Source organism: Mustela lutreola, chromosome 5 (genome assembly GCF_030435805.1).
Source record: "Mustela lutreola isolate mMusLut2 chromosome 5, mMusLut2.pri, whole genome shotgun sequence".
Classification (NCBI taxonomy): Eukaryota; Metazoa; Chordata; class Mammalia; order Carnivora; family Mustelidae; genus Mustela; species Mustela lutreola.
Window position 1 is genome coordinate 46,135,742 of NC_081294.1, and position 21,376 is coordinate 46,157,117.

At 45.1% G+C, this 21,376-nt stretch overlaps 1 protein-coding gene across 4 annotated transcripts in view; it reads right to left on the reverse strand.

Moving 5' to 3' along the window:
• FAXDC2 (fatty acid hydroxylase domain containing 2) overlaps positions 1-21,376 on the reverse strand; it is a 30,491-nt gene that overhangs the window by 7,130 nt on the left and 1,985 nt on the right. Inside the window, exons 2-6 of one of the 4 annotated variants that reach the window (XM_059174119.1) lie at positions 13,100-13,204; positions 7,911-7,958; positions 5,338-5,429; positions 5,108-5,247; positions 996-1,099 (exon numbers count right to left, since the gene is read on the reverse strand). In XM_059174119.1, coding sequence (XP_059030102.1) covers positions 996-1,099; positions 5,108-5,247; positions 5,338-5,429; positions 7,911-7,958; positions 13,100-13,102 — 387 coding nt within the window. In that variant the 5' untranslated portion in view covers positions 13,103-13,204. Of the gene's footprint in view, positions 1-977; positions 1,100-5,107; positions 5,248-5,337; positions 5,430-7,910; positions 7,959-13,099; positions 13,205-21,376 lie in introns of all 4 variants that reach the window. The other 3 variants (XM_059174117.1, XM_059174120.1, XM_059174118.1) reach the window with 3 other exon arrangements.

A 21,376-nucleotide genomic window follows, 5' to 3' on the forward strand; every position in this document is an offset into this window, starting at 1 on the left:
CCCGGATCGGCCGGCAGGGACAGTCTCAAATGAGCAGAGCCAGTGCACCTGGCCAGTAGCTCTGGTTCAGGAAGAGGCTCTTCTGAAATCCTGGGTCAAGGGCATTATTTTTCACCCATTCTGCTTTCAAGAGTGCTGGGCTGTGGCAGAATGCCCTGATGCCGAGATGAGCCACCTAGGCACCTGGGCCAGCATTTAGAAGATGAGTGTGTTCTCTGGGAAGGGAGCCAGGTGGAGCTGGGGAAAGAATCTGGAGTTAAGAATGAGCTTGTTGCATAAGAAAAGGCTCCTGGAGGTTGTCAAAGCACAATCAGGAGACTGGGCTGAAGGCCGGTCTAGGGGGGGGGGGGGGTGGGAGGGTTGGAGGGGTAGGAGGGGTGCGGGTGTGGGGGGAGGCTCCCTTCCAGTGCCATGTAAGTGGAAGACCTGGGTACTGGGTCAGGAGTTCCCTGTAAGCAGGGTCCAGGACTGGTTTCTTGGTGATAAGCTACACACCCGCCGTTGAAGTGAATGACTGGGAAGGAGGACCTGCTTGAAAAGCAGCCACCGCCCACACATCACACCCCTCTATCCATTGTGGGCCAGCCACTGTGCCAACAGCTATCTTCCTCTGTGCTTTTGGCATCCGGCCATGGCCGTCCCTACCCTGGCCACTGAGGGGGAAGCTGCCTGCTGTCTCTGCACTCAGCCGGGTACTAGGCTGAGCCCATCATTCTGGTTCCCAAAATGCTGATCACAGTGCTGTGAGGCAGTGCAGGCAGGTGCAGAGCCACGGATGGGAATCAGAGGACCAGGATATTCGTCCTGCCTGGGTGGCTCTGAGATCTGGGGCAGATTACTTCCTCGCTCCAACCTTCTACACAGTAACTTGGCTTGCAGCGGCCATGCTCTCTCCCAGGCCCATGGTGAGCATTGTGAGTGTGGCTTTTGCTCGTGCCCTCTATGCTTTGACCCAGAGAAGCCACTGCCACACTTACTGGTTCATTCTTGCCAACCTGAATTCGGTAGCGGGAGATGAAGTTAGGTTTTCCGGTTGTGTCAACCACCAGCAGAAGCCCGTTGAAGGCCCAGAAGAACAGAACTGGTACTTGGGTGGCACCTGAGGGTAGGGAGCAGAAGGAAACAATCAGGGCACTTTGGGTTCTCACAGCACATGTATTAACGGAACACAGCCTGACGGGACCAAGGCTGTGTGGTAGATGGTCCCTTGCTGGGGAGGTCTTGGTGCTCCTGGCCAGAGGGTCTTATCTTTAGTCCTGGGGTGACCAACTAGCTGGGGGAACTTGGCCAGGTCACTTAAGGAGTGTCTCTATTTTCTTAGTTGTAAAATTGAGACCACAACTTTCTAGGTGTTGAAGACAAAAAAAAATTGTTAAATAGAAATAAAATTTATAATAAATATAAAATCCATATAATAATGAATAAACAAACTACAAATAAATTTAGGTTGACAGCTGGGAGTCTGTGTCCATTGAACACTTTATGAATTTCCAAGGGAGGGAGAAGCAGAGGAAGTGCTTGGTAGGACAGGGTTCCTAATGAACACTAGACTAGGAGTCAGTCAGAACCTTAATCTCTAGGACCCTATGAACTAAGCAGTGGGAGTTCAGATATCTAGCCAGCAGTTCCCAAAGTGGAAAACTCCTCTCTCTTAAGGCATCCTTGGTTAAACAGTGTTCATACCCACTTTCTTGAAAAGCCATGGTCCAGAATAGCCTGCTAGTGACTCTAAGAGAAACCCATTTGACTTGGTTAATTAAGCCCAGCCTTTCCCAATCCTTTTTTACACCCAGGAACTCTATTTTCTCAGAACACCTAAGAACATGATGGCCCTGTACCCGTTTGCCCAGGACAGTTTGAATTTACATCAGGCAGTCTAGCGTAATTATTAACACCACCTCATCTAGTCTCACAAATGTTCCTCTTTGGTTAAAAAATTGTACGGCCACCCCACCCATTCACATCCCACAGCACTGATGCTCTGCAAGATACTTTAGCAAACTGGTAATCCACACTTGAAAAATTTAGATAGGACTTTTTTTTTTTTTCCTGCTCTGCATCCCACTTTCCAGTAAAGTCATTCTGAGAATCTCTGATCTCTGACTATAAACAAACAAGCACTTTCTCCACTAGGATTGCCATTTATTGGAATAACAATACAATGTTATTTAACTCTTGCACTAGTAACTTTGTCCGTGTTTTGCTGCCTCCTTCTAAATATTCCAAGGGCCAAGGGCATTTCACTTAACTCCGTGTCTCCATACTCTTCTTCCTGTACCTTCTTGCTCCCACCAGAAACCGCAGTGCCTGCGTCCACTGGGACATGAAAAACACTTGGCCAGTGCTGTGGGGAAAAAGGATTAACACAGGATCCTAGGGAGTAATCTGGCAGTATCCAAAGAAGAGAAGAGCAACAGAAAATTTGGGGGGGGGGGGGGAGAGAAAGGCCACACATGTCCATAACACATATGTAGTCATTACCACATAAAACAAACAAACACAACAGAACCCTTAAGGAACCTGAGTGTCTATTTTTTTTTCTAAGATTTTATTTATTTATTTGACAGACAGAGATCACAAGTAGGCAGAGAGGCAGGCAGAGAGAGAGGGGGAAGGAGGCTCCCCGCTGAGCAGAGAGCCGGATGCGGGGCTCGATCCTAGGACCCTGAGATCATGACCTGAGCCGAAGGTAGAGGCTTCAACCCACTGAGCCACCCAGGTGCCCCGCCTGAGTGTCTATTAATAGGAAATGGAATAAACAGATTAGAGTATCTCTATATAACGGACTAGACTGGGCAGCTTAAAATAGTAAAGTCAGTTTATATGAACTGACATGGAAAGATGCCCACAATCTATTCAATAAAAAAGAATAAAAAAATAGTTTATTGTCTAAGTTCAACCATATATCCAATATAGACTCTTCTATATTTATACTAATTTATACATTATTTATAGGACTTATACTAATATATTAACTGTGGTTATTTCTTGGATATGAGTGGGTGACTTTCACTTTATGCTTATTGGAATTGTCTGATATTTATTTTTAACAATGAACATGTATTTACTTCTATTCTCAAAAATTATATGCTTTCTTGGGGCGCCTGGGTGGCTCAGTGGGTTAAGCCTCTGCCTTCGGCCCAGGTCATGATCCCAGAGTCCTGGGATCCAGCCCCGCATCAGGCTCTCTGCTCAGCAGGGAGCCTGCCTCCCCCTCCCTCTCTGCCTGCCTCTCTGCCTACTTCTGATCTCTGTCTGTCAAATAAATAAATTAAAAAAAAATTATATGCTTTCTTAATTTGGAAAAAAATAATGTTATGTTGGTGGTTGCCTAGCGGGCCAACCATCAAGGTAGTGCCTCCTTGTAGATCCAAAGGCTCCTGAAGGAATACAGAATAAAAGCCCCAACAAGATAAGATCTTGAACTTTTTTCCAGCTGTAACACTTAAAATTTGATCTCCTTCGTATTTGCTTATCATTGGAGTGAAAGGCAGTTTTCCCATCACTGTAACAAATATATATACATATATATATATATATATATATATATATATATATATATATGTATATGTATGTATGTATATGTATCAAATGTTTTCCCACTACTTCCCCAGGTATGTTTGCAATCTGCATTGTTCTTTCCAATGACTTTTCAATGACAGCTTGCACTGAACCTGTCATACTTAATGTTTAGCCTGTTTTCAGAGTTCTTCCAGCTGAAAACAATTGTCAAGGACATTTGATTTGTACTTTTGCTTATGACAATTGGCACTTTTTTTTTATTTCCCCTTCTAGACTGTGACATAGTTTTTTATTACTATTTTTTTTTAAGATTTTATTTATCCATTTGGCAGACAGAGATCACAAGTAGGCAGAGAGGCAGGCAGAGAGAGAAAGAGAGGAGGAAGCAGGCTCCCTGCAGAGCAGAGAGCCCGATGCGGGGCTCGATCCCAGGACCCTGGGATCATGACCTGAGCCGAAGGCAAAGGCTTTAACCCACTGAGCCACCCAGGCGCCCCTTTATTACTATTTTTTAGAAAAAAAAACATTTTTTTTTTTTTTGAGAGACAGTGCACACGTGGGAGGTAGGGGAAGTGGGGAGAGGAGCAGAGGGAGAAAAGGCACAGGATCCCAAGCAGACTCCTCACGGGGCACAGAGCCTGAAACCGGGCTCCATCTCAGGACCCCGACATCATGACCTGAGCCCAAATCAAGAACTGGAGATGCTTAACTGACTGAGCCACCCAGGCACCCCTGTGACATAGTTTTTTAAATGAGATAAACAATTCATCTTTTTTTTTTTTTTTTTTTTTTTTAAAGATTTTATTTATTTATTTGACAGAGAAATCACAAGTAGATGGAGAGGCAGACAGAGAGATAGAGAGAGGGAAGCAGGCTCCCCGCTGAGCAGAGAGCCCGATGCGGGACTCGATCCCAGGACTCTGAGATCATGACCTGAGCCGAAGGCAGCGGCTTAACCCACTGAGCCACCCAGGCGCCCCAACAATTCATCTTAAGTATCTCTATATCCTCCATAAAAATTTGGCAGAGTAACATTAACATTCTTTGCGTGAATGAACTCGTGATTGAGGACATTCACCATTGTCGATAATGCTGATATAAATATCTATATTAAAATGTCTTTTTTCTTTTACCATATTATCTTTGGCTTGTTGTGAGTCATTCACAACATCAGTATATATTAATATTAAGTGGCCACTTGTCGTCAAGCCCCAAGAGCTAAATTATACCAGGGATGAGAACACAGTCTCACAGGAGATCGAGCGGCTCTCTGTGCTTGTGGACCCGACATCCAGAAGCAGGCCTGGTACTCGAAACATGCATTCATTTTCAGACACATGGTTTGTTTTTAAAATTTTCTATTTTCAGGGGGAGGGGAGTCTCAGGTTCTTTTCTTAGAAATCCTTAGGCAGCCATTTCAGACTGCCTATGATTAGCCCTCTTTTGGATTACCACTGTCATAAACGTCTTCATTCCTTGGAATAAGGAGCTGAGAAATCTCAAAGTAGAGAAGAAAACCACAGACCAAGAATTAAGCTGTGATCGTGTACCCGAACCCTAAGCACTCGTGGTCTGGAAGGCTCACCTATAATGTAGAGGGCCCACTCCTTCCCTTCGAATGTCGACAGCAGCCTCTCCCACTGGGCTTGCCAAAAATAGCCAGAAGCGCCCCAGAATCTCTGAAGATGCCTTGGAAGAGAAGTCATAGAGGTTTCTGGGTGAAGACTGGAGGGTGGACAGTTTGTTAACCACACGCTCCGCCTCAGGACCCCCAGCACACTGTCCCCAGGTCGTGAAGGAAAGCTGGCAGCTCACCATGTGACTGAGTTCCAGAAGGCCACAAGCAAGAGAAGGCCAGAGCCCAAGATGAAAGCTGTCCTCTTCATGGAGCCCCAGATGTGTCCCTCCTAGAGGACAAGAAAGTGTCAGGCCCCAGCGAGCCTCCTGCTGTTACAGACAGCTCACAACTAGTCCTGGCAGGAAGATGTGGGATCAGTATCTCAACCACGTCAGCATCACACATCTGCTGACCTTTCCCCAGCTTCTGTGGGAGGCTCTTCTTATCAAGAGCTCTGGGGCTGTATATGGGTGTGTTCAGGAAAATGAGAGTTCAAGGCTGGGAAAGGGAAGAGAAGAAACCTGACTCCAGAGCAACTAGCATGCAGTTCTGTCACCCTGAGAAGGACAGGTACGCCTTCCCCAGCAGTGGGCCTTCAGTACCACTCCTCCTGTGGAGCAGAGATGCCCATTCTCGGGGCACTGGAATCACCTGGGAGCTTTTTTTTTTTTTTTTTTTTTAAAGATTTTATTTATTTGACAGAGAGAGATCACAAGTAGGCAGAGAGGCAGGCAGAGAGAGAGAGAGAGGAGGAAGCCGGCTCCCCACTAAGCAGAGAGCCCGATGTGGGACTCGATCCCAGGACCCTGAGATCATGACCTGAGCCGAAGGCAGCGGCTTAACCCACTGAGCCACCCAGGCGCCCCTCACCTGGGAGCTTTTAAAAAAATCCCAGTCCCGAGATTCCTTCCCTGCCTGATTACATAAGAGTCTCCAGGGTGAGACCTGGGTCTCTCTGTTTCTTTTTGTTTGTTTATTTTTGTTTTTGTTTTATTTTTAAAGCTCCCCAGCTAATTCCAGTGGGCAGGCAAGGCGGAGCCAGCCAGCACAGGAACATCTGCAGAAACTGTTCATGGGCCACACCTCTTTCCCCATCCCCATTCCCCTCTTGCTCAGGAAGAAAAAAGAACGAATGAACACATGTTCTGACTTTTAATAATTCCTCTGCTTCTAGTGGGAGGAGCCTGGGCTGCCCCTGCCCAGGATAACAAGCAGTTCTAAGGGAAAGAACGGACCCCTGGCCATCCCTGGGCGGTCCCGGACCTAGTCTCCTCCAAAAAGTCTAAAGTAGAGATCACTGCAAACTTGATGGTCAAATGAGCTGCCAGATTTATAGAAAGAAAATGCTACTGGCTGTGTCACCAATTTCCACTGTACCGTGGACAGAAATGACAAAAGTCCCTTCCCTCTCCTATTTCGAAGCCCAGATCGAGTCTGCTTATATCCTTTCCCGGGAGAGAGCTGGCTGGTCCCTGCAGCTGTGTGCCCGAAGTTCTCCTGCAGTCAGCAAGCTGGACCACGGACACAGGCTCAGGGGCCATTGGCTACAGGAAGCTGCTCTAACAGGACACCATGTTTTAACTCAGACTTTGGAGCTCTGAAGGAGCAGGCTGTTTGAACTGAGCTGTCTGTTTATTTTCAGCGTTACCTTCTCGCACTTCTGATCGAAAGACCAAAGAGAACAGTTATTTTCCGTGGCCAGTGAAAAGTTTTTGAAACTTTTCAATGAAATTTTAAAAATAAAATTGTTTTCTGTGGTCAGTGAAAAGTTTTTGAAACTAATGCCCCTCAGGGCCCTGAGCTCTGGAAATGAACTTTCCCCTCTCTCCTTGAGGGCTGGATGGACCAATCAGGGGAACTTGTTCTTTTAAGCAGGCCATGGAACACTCACCCTCAAGCTTGCCAAACATTTAACTCAGGCTTGGCAATTATTCCTTTTTTAGTATTCAGAGGACCCTTTTCACAAACTTTTCCAGACTCGCTAGGAATTTTTCATTTGCGTGTTATCAGATCAAGCTAAATTAAATAAATAACCTCAATTTCGCATAGAAGAGTAGCTACTTTTTTGGGGGCGAGATTGTGTTATCTCTCTCTGGCAGCCCAAGTGAAAGGACTATAAACAAGCCAAAGGTCTCTGTGCCACGCAAGAGCACAGGGCAGAAGTCAGCTCAGAAGTCTGCTGGGTTGGTTCCCAATCCCAGTTTCCAGCCTCCAGTGGGCTTCTCCTATCTCCAGAGCAGTTATAAAAAGGGGTGGTTTCAGGGACACCTGAGTGGCTCAGTGGGTTAAAGCCTCTGCCTTCAGCTCAGGTCATGATCCTAGGGTCCTGGGATCGAGCCCCGCATCGGGCTCTCTGCTCAGCAGGGAGCCTGCTTCCTCCACTCTCTCTCTGCCTGCCTCTCTGCCTACTTGTGATCTTGGTCTGTCAAATAAATAAATAAAATCTTTAAAAAAAAAAGGGGGGGGGGTGGTTTCAAAGGCCTGAGGGACAGAGCATTCCTTGGGGCCAGGAGACAATGGGAAGATGGCCTCAGGCTTTTTAGGTCTTCTCCAGGCATCCTGCTACCTCACCTTGCATGGGCAAAGGAGTTGAGTTATATGGCAGCCAGGAATCCAGTGGTCTTTGCCCAGCTACTGAAATGAGCACACCACCAAGGTGTCAGCAACCCCTAGACCTTGGTAGAGACCCCAGATACATAGCACGGGCAGCTATGGAAGGAGCCAGTGGCTGCCTTCTCACTAGCTCCGTGGGTGGGGTGCCAGGAGTTACCTGCTTTGGCTTGTCACTGTGTTGCATTCTTCTAGCTTCTCCCTTCATCTGGAACAAGAAAGCACCAGTGAGTCATGAGGTCATGTTCAGAGGCAAACAAGCAAGTGTAAAGACTGGCTGAAGAATGTCAAGGGGAATGGCTAGGTGTGGTTTTTTAAAGCTGGCTACTGACTAAAACCATCTGGGGAGTTAGGTAACCTCTGTCTGGGCTCCCACATCTGGAGATGGAATTGGTGTGGGCACAAGGTAACATGAATCAGAGTTGGCAGTGGGGGACTCCCTCGGCAAGGAAAGGGTTCTCTACAGGAGGAACTGTGACAAATTCTCCTCTGGAATAGCTTTACTCCTTGCCTCAGCACAACCTCGTCTCATTCAGGAGAAAGCTTTCCTCTGTACCTCCACGGCACCCTAACTGCTGATGGCCTACAGCCCCAAGACTGAAGCCAGGGCCAGGCCCATGATCTGCATGGACAGCTGGTGTAACCTCTGTGAACTCAGGGGCTGTTTTTGTAACACTGACTGAAATGGAAGCATTTTGTAACCTGTTCAACAGGATTTGAATGAACGGTGTATTTACATGCAGGAATCATTAGACAGTGAGTCTAGAAATCTGACACCTTTCTCAAGGTTCTATCATCAATGGGTCTGTCACTTACTGGTTTTATGACCTTGGTCAAAATGTCCTCTCTGAGCCTCGATTTCCTTCGCCATAAAATGAGAATAACAACAGGGTCCCCGGTTGTGTGATCCCTGCTGGGGGACTATAACCGCCATGAGGACGGGCTTTCTGGTGTGCCCTTCCTGCGGCCTTTGCACAGGACTTGCATAGCCCATGTACACTGAGAGGCTGAATCAGAGGATCTGGTTCGTTGGGCCAGTGTTGGCCCAGATGGACCTCGGGAACTCCTACATCGGTCACCTGGGGATTGGTCGAAGCCTGGATTTCCAGGCTACGCTCCAAATCAGAGTCTCTTAGGGCAGAGGCTAGGAAACTGCATTTTGGACTTGTTCCTGATGTGGTTCTGGAAGACTTCACTGTCAACCCCGGCTACGTAAGCTATGGGCTGTGGGTTGGTAAAGGGAATGGCCATCACCTGAGGTCTATGAGGCACAGACTGGCTCTGGCAAATGTCTTCTCACCCAATCCCGACTCCCATCCCTTCTTCTTGGCAGAAAGCAGAAGCTAGAAGTTTGCACTGCTAAAGAACGGAACTTCCCTAAGTTGACCCACTGGGGGAGATACCAACGACATCATGAAATCCAACCCACGTAATTTAATCAAACAAGCACGAACCACTGGGACCTACTGTGTACCAGGCCCCGTGGCCTTTCATGGGTACTGCAGAGCACACTGGGCAAACCACGGCAAGGACACCGCCTTCAAGTTGCCCATAGTCCAGCTGGAAGCAAGCCTAGTAATACAGGCTGAAGTCCAGCAACTAAGAAGAGAATGGCAGGAAAGGCCCCAGGATGGGAGTAGAGAGGAACCGGGGGTGGAGCTGGAGCCAAATTCAAGATAGCACAGGCCTATGAAAGTCTTGAACGAAAGAATTATATTTACCATCAGCACTACTTTTAACATTCAATGGGGCGTTCATCAACACAATTAGACAAGAGAAAATAAGCAAAGGTAAAGAATTGGGAAGAGAAAGGTAAAATCCTCACTATTTTTGGATGCAGTAGTCCCCTCCTAATTGTGGGGGATACATTCCAAGACCCCCAGAGGGTGCCTGAAGCTGCAGGAGGCACTGAACCATTCATGTACTATGCTTTTTCCTATGCATGTATATACCTATAATAAAGCTTAATTGGTAAGTTAGGAACAATAAGAGATTAATAACAATAAAATAGAACAGTTATAACAAAATACTGCAACAAGTTATGTAAATGTGAGTGATCTCTCTATATCATTCTCTCTCAAAAGATCTATGCTATTTATCCTTCCAGGCAGAAAATTTTTTGTCCGCATTCATACTCCTCATTGCGACACGCATAGTTGCGATACTGGCCACAGATTTGCCTTTGCTCATTGTCACTGCAGTTTGTTCCCAGGCTGCCGTGGCATCAGGTTTAGGCCTTAACCTCAAGAAATTAATTGTTTGGGGGACGCCTGGGTGGCTCAGTTGGTTAAGCGGCTGCCTTCGGCTCAGGTCATGATCCCAGCGTCCTGGGATCGAGTCCCACATCGGGCTCCTTGCTTGGCGGGGAGCCTGCTTCTCCCTCTGTCTCTGCCTGCCACTCTGTCTGCCTGTGCTTGCTCTCGCTTCTCTCTCTATGACAAATAAATAAATAAAATCTTAAAAAAAAAAAAAAAAGAAAGAAATTAATTGTTTGGGATGCCTGGGTGGCTCAGTTGGTTGAGCGGCTGCCTTCGGCTCAGGTCATAATCCCAGCGTGTCCTGGGATCGAGTCCCGCATCGGGCTCCTTGCTCGGCAGGGAGCCTGCTTCTCCCTCTGCCTCTGCCTGCCTCTCTGTCTGCCTGTGCTCACTCGCTCCCTCTCCCTCTATGCCTGACAAATAAAATCTTTAAAAAAAAAAAAAAGAAATTAATTGCTTGTGTTTTTTTGTTTGTTTGTTGTTGTTGTTGTTGTTTTTTAATTGCTTGGGTTTTCTGATGGTTTGTGTCTTTAGTATGCATTCTTGCAACTTTTGTGTGCCCTTCTGAATGCCCTTTTTAATCTTGGCCTTTTCCAGTAGCTTCCTGGCATTCCTCTTAAGTGTTTTTGCAACAAACTTAAAGCGTTTCTCCGTATCTGAAACAATGCCATGGTTTCTCCAGGAAAATGGCAGCCTGGGACAGTGGCTGGATTTGGTAGTTGGGTGGCTGGGGATGGCACTTGCCCTGAGTTGCCAGCCAGCTTGATTTGTTGAGTATCTCACTACCTGTCTTATTGCAAAGCTCTAGTAAGTGTGGTGCTAGCACATGAACAGGCAGACATATATAATGCATGAGAAAGTCCAGAAACAGACATATATAGGAATGTAACATATGATAAAAGGAAATCAATGTAAATGCACTTTGAACTGAACAGATGCTGAACTGCCTCTGTGATAAGAGAAATGTGAACTAAAACTACAATGAGAGGGGACACGTAGGTGGCCTAGTCAGCTGACTGGTGAACTCTTGGTTTTGGCTCAGGTCATCATCTCGGGGTCATGGGACTGAACCCAGCATCAGGCTCCTCTGTGCAGAGTCTGCTTGTCCCTCTCCCTCCCCCCTCTGCTCCGCTCCTCATTCTGTCTCTCTCTCTCAAATAAATAAAACATTAAAAAAAGTAAAACTACGATGAGAAATTATTTCTCACCCACCAGCATGGCAACAATCTAACAGCTGGATCACATGCTCTGCTGGTAAGGCTGAGGGGACTTTAGAATTGTATTTAGGGGCGCCTGGGTGGCTCCATCAGTTAAGCGGCGGCCTTCAGCTCGGGTCATGATCCCACAGTCCTGGATCGAGTCCCATGTTGGGCTCCCTGCTCAGCGGAGAGCGTGCTTCTCCCTTTCTCTCTTTCTCTCTCAGAAATAAATAAAAACCTCTAAAAAAATAAAAAATAAAATTGTATTTGTTCTCATTTTTTAATAAGATATTATTTATTTGACAGAGAGAGCACCAGCAGGGAAGCAGCAGAGAGAGAGGGACAACCAGGCTCCACGCTGAACAAGGAGCCCGATGACCCCAGCAGAAGGCAGATGCTTAACTCACTGAGCTACCTGGGTGTACCTCAATAAAGGCATTTAAATTTTAAAAGATAACATGGGGTGCCTGAGTGGCTCAGTTAAGCATCTGCCTTCTACTGGAGTCACGATCCCAGGGTCCTGGGATCGACCCCGACACTGGGCTCCTTGCTCATGGGGAACCTGCTTTTCCCTCTACCTATTGCTGTCCTTGCTTGTGCTCTCTTGGACAATATCTTTAAAAAAAAAAAATGTCTTGGGGCTCTTGGGTGGCTCAGATAGTTAAGCATCTGCCTTCAGGTTAGGTCATGATCTCAAGGTCCTGGGATGGAGCCCCACGTTGGGCTCCCAGCTCAGCGGGGAGTCTGGTTCTTCCTCTCCCTCTGCCTCTCCCACCGACGGTCCTCTCTCTGCCTCCCAAAGGAATAAATAAAATCCTAAATATATGTCTTTATTGATACACAATTCACATACCATATGATTTACCCATTGAAAATGTGCATTCATTCAGCTTTTAGTATGTTCATAGAGTCGTGCACTCATCACCATGATTCATGTTAGAACATTTTCATTGTCCCAAAGGGAAACCCTGCACCCTTTACTCATCAATTTCCAATTCCTTTCTCCTTCTGCCCCGACTCTAGCCCTAAGCATCCAGTGATCCACTCTCTGTCTCTCTGGCTTTGCCTATTCAGGACATTTCAGATAAATGCAATCATACACTATGTAGCCCTTTGTGAGCGGCTTCTTTCACTGGGCATGTCTTCAGGGGTCATCTGTGTTATAGCATGGATCACTACGTCATTTTTTGATTGCCAAGGAACATTCTGTTACGTGGATGTATCGTATTTCACTTATCCATTCATCTGTGGGTAGACAGATGGCTGCTGGGTAGACAGCATCTGTGGGTAGATAGACAGTGGCTGCTGCCACTCTGTAGTTCTCATGGTAACTCATGCACAAGCTTTTGCGTGGACATGTTTTTATTTCACTGGATACATGCCTAGGGGTGGACATGCTGGGCCCTACAGTCACGACACTGAACCTTTCCAGGAATGTAAAGTGGTTGCACCTTTCTACATTTCCAGCAGCAATGTATGAGGGCTCTAATCTTAGATCCTCACCAACACTGTTTATTGTCCTTGTGGAAGGGTGTCCTAAGCTGGCTGAAGGGAAGCATTACAGATCATCTGGTCCTGCTCTGTGATGAGGATGAAGGAAACTCAATAAAGGAGGGCTGACAACCTCCCAGAGTTCATAGATGGCACAGCCAGGATCAAAGCCTGGCTTTCAGTATCTCTAAGGATATTTTATTCTTTTGAGTTTGATTGTTCTCGCTTGTATTATTCTAGGTGCATGTTGACCAACTATGACCTTAGGAAATACTTCTTCTCTATGATCCACATTTCTTGTAGATTATTTAGGCTGGAGAAAGACAGCAGTGACCTATGAAGTGCCTTCCAGGGTCTGAGGAGTGAGGACAGCAGGAGGAGGTGACATGCAAGCTCCTCACCATCTCACTGGGACGACGGTATGCAGGAGGGATGCGGTCAGCTCAGAGGAAAAGCTGTCAGGCAGGAATACTGGGACATCTGATATCCAGTCAGGGAGACAGCATCTGATTTAAGGAAAGGAACCAGAGGGCGTAGTGTGGTGTCAATCAGCCCAATTCCCACCTAGAGGCAGGAGAAAGAGTTTCAGCCACGCTTTGGCCCCGCCCCTAGAGGCCAGCTTCTTTGCCATCCCTGCTCCTTCTTCCAACTCCCTCTGTTCCAGAGGATAGAGGAGAGCCTGTTAGCAGGCCTGTAGGTGTGAACTCTGCCTCACTGCGAGTTGTCATGGAAAGCGATGGAAGAGAAGCAATGGACTGGAGCAAAGCCACCAGCATTTTCTCTTGTCTGACCTGGGATGGCAGCCAGGAGTGCTTTGCTTGCTTGCGTGCTCGTGGGTGTTCTGTAGTCATATTCCTCACCACCCAAGGCTTCCAAAAGGAAGGGATGGGAAGTCAGCCCCAACTGCGGTGAACACCCCTGCACCCCATCTCGGACAGCACATGTTACTTAATAATCCAGGTGTTAAAGCATTTCCAAAAACTCTCCCTTAAATAACAGTTTCCTCTGTCTGCCCTGTCTTGAGCAGCTCCTGTTGGCCTGATTCCAAGTTTGCTCCACATCCTGCATGTGGTTAGGGGCCCGTTCCAAGAAGTCACCCTTTACATGGGGACAGATTCTTGGACAAGACAGGGTCATTTTTCAATCTGGCAGCTTGCTGCCTGGAATTCTGAAAAGCACAGATCTTTCAGCATGAGGAAGGTAGTGGTTCTAGGACCTTTGGGGCTGAGCCGACCAAGTGTCTTAATGATAAGGAACCAAGGGTCAAAGGAAGAACCTTGAGCTGAGACTCTCAATGTGTACAAGTTATTTGCAGACCGGCAGAGTCACCTTGGATCACCTTTTCTATCACCTTGGATTTCCATCCTCAGTTCTTGCTGGGAACTGTGAAAGGCTCTGTTGACCCTGTTGAGATAACCATCCTTTCTGGAGAAGGAAACAAAAGGACTGGGGGTTTATTTGGTAAGCTTCTGGGACTGCTCTGCTGTAGGAACTTCACTTATAAGCCAGAGCCTCATCCTAGCTTTTCCCCAACTTAGCATCATCTATTATCTTTGCCAAGAGGTCAAGAAGCTAATGGGACATGGTCTCTGATCTTTAGAAACTCATCTGTTCCTTTCAGGGACATTTGTTTAGAACTTACTTTGTGCAAGGAACCGTGGAGATGCAACGATAAATGAGAAACCCTCATTTACATAAACCCATCATTCCAAAATCTGTATGGAAAGTATTAAGCTAGAAGTCCGCGCCAGAGCTAAGAAAATACTGAGCAGGGCAGGAGATCCGGCATACCGAAGAAATCTTTAGAGGAGGACCATGCCCAGGTTTTCTCTGCACTCAGACACATGATCCATGATCTCCAACCTCAAAACTGAAGCTTTTCCTCCTTGATTTCATTTTAGTTTATTCAAGGAATGCTGGGTTTTAATTAGATCATTCTTTTTTTTTTTTTTTTTTAAGATTTTATTTATTTCTTTGACAGAGATCACAAGTAGGCAGAGAGGCAGGCAGAGAGAGAGGAGGAAGCAGGCTCCCTGCAGGACTCTGGGATCATGACCTGAGCCGAAGGCAGAGGCTTTGACACACTGAGCCACCCAGGTGCCCCTAGATCATACTTAAAAAAAAAAAAAAAAAAAAAGATGCTATTTATTTATTTAACAGAGATCACAAAGTAGGCAGAGAGGCAGGCAGGGGGAGAGGGGGAAGCAGGCTCCCTACTGAGCAGAGAGCCCAATGCCTGGCTTAATCCCAGGACCCTGAGATCATGACCTGAGCCGAAGGCAGAGGCTTAACCCACTGAGCCACCCAGGTGCCCCTAGATCATACTTTTTAAATCTTTTTTTAAAAAAGATTTTATATATATGAGAGATAGCACATATCTCTCATATGTGCGGGGGGCGGGGCAGGGAGAGGCAGTGGAAGAGGGAGAAGCAGACTCCCCAATGAGCAGGAATCCTGAGTCAGGGCTCGATCTCAGGAACCTGGGATCATGACCTGAGCCAAAGGCAGACACTTAACCGACTGAGCCACCCAGGCACCCCTACATCATACTTAAAAAAAACAAAACAAAACAAAACAAAACAAGATGTCACAAAATCAGACACACAGATAAATGGAACAGAATAGAAAACCCAGAACTGAATCCACAATTATATGGTCAATTAATCTTAAAAAGCAAGAAGAATATCCAATGGGAAAAAAGACTATCTTGTCAACTATGTTGGGAAAACTGGACAGCTACATGCAAAAGAATGAAACTTGACCACTGTCTTACACCACATACAAAAATAAACTCGAAATGGATTAAAGACCTAAGTTTGAGACATGAAACCATAAAAGCCCTTGAAGAAAGCACAGGCAGTAATTTCTCAGATATCGGCTGTAGCAACTTTTTTCTAGATAGGTCTCCTGAGGCCAGGGAAACAAAAGCAAAAATAAACTACTGGGGCTACAGCAAAATAGGAAGGTTCTGTCACAGCCAAGGAAACATCAACAAAGCTAAAAAGCAACCTATGGAATGGGAGAAGATATTTGCAAAGGACATATCCGATAAAGGGTCAGTATCCAAAATACATAAAGAAATTATCAAACTCAATGCCCCAAAATGAATAATCCATTTAAAAATGGGCAGAAAACATGGATAGACACTTCTCCAAAGAAGACATCCAGGTGGCCAACAGACACATGAAAAGATGCTCCACATCATTCATTATCAGGGAAATGCAAGTCAAAACTACATTGAGAGATCACCTCACACCTGTCAGAACGGCTAAAATCAACAGTACTGGGACGCCTGGGTGGCTCAGTTGGTTGGACGACTGCCTTCGGCTCGGGTCATGATCCTGGAGTCCCGGGATCGAGTCCCGCATCGGACTCCCGGCTCCATGGGGAGTCTGCTTCTCTCTCTGACCTTCTCCTCATTCATGCTCTCTCTCACTGTCTCTCTCTCAAGTAAATAAATAAAATCTTTAAAAAAAAATAATAAAATCAACAGTACAAGAAACAACAGGTGTTGGCAGGGATGTGGTCAAAGGGGAGTTTTCTTGCACTGTTGGTGGGAACACAAGCTAGTGCACCCACTGTGGGGAACAGTATGGCGGTTCCTCAAAAAGTTAAAAATAGGGGTGTCTGGGGGGCTCAGTTAAGCGTCCACCTTCAGATTAGGTCATGATCTCCGGGTCCTGGGATTGAGCCCCGGATCAGGCTTCCTGCTCTCAGTAGGGAGTCTGCTATTCTCTCTCTCTCTCCCCACCTTTGGCCCTCCCCACAGCTCGTTCTCTCTCTCTCTCAAATAAACAAATAAAATCTTTAAAAAAAGAAAAGAAGTTAAAAATAGAACTACCCTATGATCCAGCAATCGCACTACTAGGTATTTACCTGAAGACCACAAAAACACTAATTCAAAGGGATACATGTACCCCGATGGTTATAGCAGCACTATTTCCAATAGCCAAATTATGGAAACAGCCCAAGCATCTATCGATTAATGAATGGATAAAGATGTGGGGTGTGTGTGTATGTACGGAATATATATATTATATATACATATGGAATAGATAAACTATATATATATCCACGTATGTACACACACACATACGTGTACACAGTGGAATATTATTTAGCCATCAAAAGAGCGAAATCTTGTGATTTGCAATAACGTGGACGGAGCTAGAGAGTATAATGCCACGTGAAATAAATCAGAGAAAGACAAATACCGTATGATTTCACTAGTAGGTGGAATGTAAAAAACAAAACAAATGAACACAGGGAGAAAAAAAAGAGAGGGAGGGTAAACCAAGAAAGAGACCCTTAGCTACCAAGAATGAGCTGGGTGGAGGAGGTGGGGCACGGGTGCAACAGGTGACGGGCTTGAAGGAGGGCACGTGTTGTATGACATGCTAAGTCAGTACACAGTATGCCTGACATATCACCCTGTATGTTAACTAACTGGAACTTATTTGTTTTTTGTTTTAACTGAATGGAATTTAAATAAAAACTTAAAAAAAAAATAGGAGCACCTGGGTGGGTCAGTCAGTTCGGCATCTGCCTTCAGCTCAGGTCTTGATCCCAGGGTCCTGGGACTGGGCCCTGCATCGGTTTCCTTGCTCAGCGGGAGCCTGCTTCTCCCTCTATCTCCCCTCTGCTCATGCTCTCTCTCGCGCGCACACTCTTTCTCTCAAATAAATAAATAAAACCTTAAAAAAAACGTAAAAAAATCAAGATAGATGTATGAACATGAATATCACTACTGCCACTGAAGGTATTCCCTACTCCATTATTTCATTCTCCAAAGGAAGCCATGTACTTTGTATGAATATACAGATGCTAAAGTCTACATAGAAATTAGTGTACAGTTCTCCTCTTTGGAAGAAGTAGTATACTTTTTTGTAACATGCAAAACAAAACTGAGGCGATCCATTTTGGTCCCTCCATGTGCACCTTTTTGCTTCGGCTGCCGATTAAGCTCAGAGTTAAATTTAATGCTCAAATACACTTTGGGGGATTTTTTTTTTTTAAAATTATACAGTCCTATATAAAAAATGATGTATGTAGGGGCGCCTGGGTGGCTCAGTGGATTAAGCCGCTGCCTTCGGCTCGGGTCATGATCTCAGTGTCCTGGGATCGAGCCCCGCATCGGGCTCTTTGCTCGGCGGGAGCCTGCTTCCTCCTCTCTCTCTGCCTGACTCTCCGCCTACTTGTGATCTTTCTCTCTGTCAAATAAATTAATAAAATCTTTAAAAAAAAAAAAAATGATGTATGTATAAAGATGTTCAATGTAACAGTTTTTAATGGCTAAAGATTAGAAACAAGTTAAATGTCCATCAATAGCTGCTGGTTAAGAAAATTATATTGCATCCAATGGTGAAACAATTTTCATCCAGTAAAGGAATAAGGCTTTGTGTGTACTCTCCAGAAGTATTAAGTGGGAAAAATAAACAATGCATGGAATATTTGTGTGTGTGTGTCCTGTTTAAGTGTGCATGGGATAATACATAGAATATTAGACTACTGCTGGAAAAGTATCTAAGAAACTGTTTACAATGGTGGCTTTTGGTGAGGTGAACCGGGCCACTAGGGGACGGGATAGAAGGAAGGCTATCTTTTTACTATATGCTGTTTCCTGCCTTTTGAATTTGGTACCGTGAGTATGTTTTTACCTATTTAGAAAATTACAGAACTCTTAAAAGTTTTTAAAATAAATTCAATGCCCATTTGTTGGAAATATTTTATTGAAGATTTGAAGAGTAATTAGCTCTCTCTTTAATTAACTTTCCCTTTCTCAAAAATCAGATTAATTTCAATTCCTTTGAGAAGTCTGTTTCCCCTGAAAGTATAGGCCAATTTTTTCCATGTTCATTCTTCAGGATAGAAAGGTCCATAGCTTTCATTAGATTATTAAAGGTAACTCTGATGGAGTCAAGCAGAGAAAGACAATTATCATAGGGTTTCACTTCTATGTGGAACACAAGGAATAGCATAGAGGATATTAGGAGAAGGAAGGGAAAAAATGAAGGTGGGGAGGAAATCAGAGGGACTGTGGACTCTAGGAAACAAACTGAGGGTTTCAGAGGGGCAGGGGTAGGGGGATGGGGGGTCCCAGTGATGGATATTAAGGAGGGTATGTATTGCAATGATCACTGGGTGTTGTACGCAATGAATCATAGAACACTACATCAAAAACTAATATACTATATGGTGACTAACATAACATTGAAAAAAAAAAAAAGAACCAGTGCTTTGTTTCTTCTTCTCCTTTTTTTGTGGTGACAGGGAGGGGGAGGCAGAGGGGATCAGGAGAAAGGTTAACAACTTTACATGGTGCCAAGGAAGAGCAATAGCGGCAAAGCTTCTGGTTCTTTTTTCTACAGATCACAATTCAGAACAGTACGAAAGGTATTTATTTGTGCCGGATGGTTTCTTATCAGGTTTTACCTATTTGCAGCTGTTCAATTGTATATATCCTTTATTGGGAGCTATTTCAAACTCTTTGGAGATGGAGACTGGGTCTAAAGTATAAATAAACAGAACCAGATATTAAAATTAAAAACAAGAACTAAGAGAGATGAGGATGACTGTCTGTACCATGAGACCTTGACCCTGGAAGGAGGCAGCTCTGCTTGATTCCAAAGGCAGAGAGAGTCCTGGGGCACCTGGGTGGCTCAGTGGGATAAGTGTCTGCCTCCCGCTCAGGTCATGTTCCTGGGTCCTGGGATCGAGCTCTTCATCAGGCTCCCTGCTCAGCAGAGTCTGCTTCTCCCTCTCCCTCTACTCCTCTCTCCACTCATGTGCATACTCTCTCTCTCTCTCAAATAAATAAATAGTCTTTAAAAAACAAACAAAAAAACCCCAAACCAAACCAAACCAACCAAACAAAAAACAAAGGCAGAGTGTTGACGCCCACTGTGTCCATAGGATGGAAACTGAGTGCCACCAAACTGAGCAATGAGAGAAGTTCTACATGGGAACCCTCGGCTCCGGGTAAACCTTCTGGCCAAAGGAAAGGTGACTCTTTATCTTCTGGTGCTGGGAAGGCCTCTTTGGCGGCAGGAGTCCCAACATTTTTCTGTCCACATCTGATCTCAGTGGAGGCAAAGAAGCACTTCCAAATATGTGTTCTTTGGCTAAGCTAATATGCCCACATACTATCTCCCAAGATATTTACATAGGAGGCTGACTCCTCTAAGCTGCACAAGCCTATATTCTGCTGAATATGCCAAAGAAGCTTGTTTTCTGTGCCTCTCTACCTGCTGGCAGATGTGTTTTCAGTTTTAAGTGGACAGAGTCTGTAGGAAGGTTCTAGGGAAGTCCCCAAACATGGTAGGCAGATGTGTCTTCAACCGCAGAAGTTCCTTCACATTGACTGCCAGTGGGAATGCTCAAGTTAGAGATTTTGGCAAATAAAGCCAATGGCGATTATTAATATGTGATATATTCAGGTGCTATAATCACTCCACTTTTATTGTGCTTTCTCTCTCTGACCTTTTCCTTTACCTTTCTAAAGTCTCCCATCCAACAACTAGACGTGATCTCAGAGCCCTTCAAGTCAGATGCTACTGTTTTCCACTGGAAGACATGGGGGCATAGAAAGGTTCAGTGTTCAGCTTCAAATTACATGGCTATTTAGTGGCAGAACTTGATTTCAGTGCTTATTATACCAACTGAGTCTGCAAACAGTGTAGAATGTGCTGATGTTGTGCATGCAGGGTGGGCATCAGGGTTGTAAAGGAACACAAAGGAATGAGATCAGCCTCTATCAGCCATGAATAATGGATTAGATACTGCGAGCACGTGCGCCTGTTTTAATACCAGAGGGAAAACAGAACATGTTTTCTCTAAAATAGTAATAATTCTTTAAAGAAACCTTTACTGTATGCAAGATACAAAGGTAGCCATAGGGGATAGATACAAAGATGAATAGGAGATGCTTCTTGCCGTATTTAATAAAGTAATACTGCATAGCTTTGATTTTTCAAGTGATAAAGTATGTAGGAGGAGAATATGAAATTGCATAGGATGGGAATGCATTTAGGGAAGAGAAAGAAAGAAAGGCACCAAAGAAAAATATTCTAATACTTCCTAACAAGAAAGGCACCAAAGAAAAATATTCTAATACTTCGTAACAACGAACCGATTCCCCTTTAAAGGGAAGTTGATACATATTGTGAGATTATTCAAATTAGATACTTTTTAAGTATGGTTCTTTTGATTCTGACTATACAAGCTATTTATTGCAGAATTCTCGGTCTAGTAAAATGATACAGTGAGGCTAAAGCTGATGTTCATGACCTTGAGAATCTGAATACAGACAAGAGACAGAATAGACGAATGGGGTGAGGGTATGGGGTGGGTAGAGACTTTTAAGTTTTTTCTGCAGCCTGACACTTTCAGATTTTTTTTTAAAGCTTTTATTTATTTATTTGTCAGAGAGAGAGAGGGAGCGAGCGCACAAGCAGGGGGAGGCAGGCAAAGAGAGAAAGAGGGTCCCCACTGAGCAGGGAGCCATGAGGGACTCTATCCCAGGACCCTGGGATCATGACCTAAGCCACAGGCAGATGCCTAACCGACTGAGCCACCCAGGTGTTCCTCTTTCAGATTCTAGGTCCCTGAATATTCTGCATGGTTGATGAGGGTTCCCATTTTACAGGTGTAAGACATACCATCTTTACATGACTATGTAC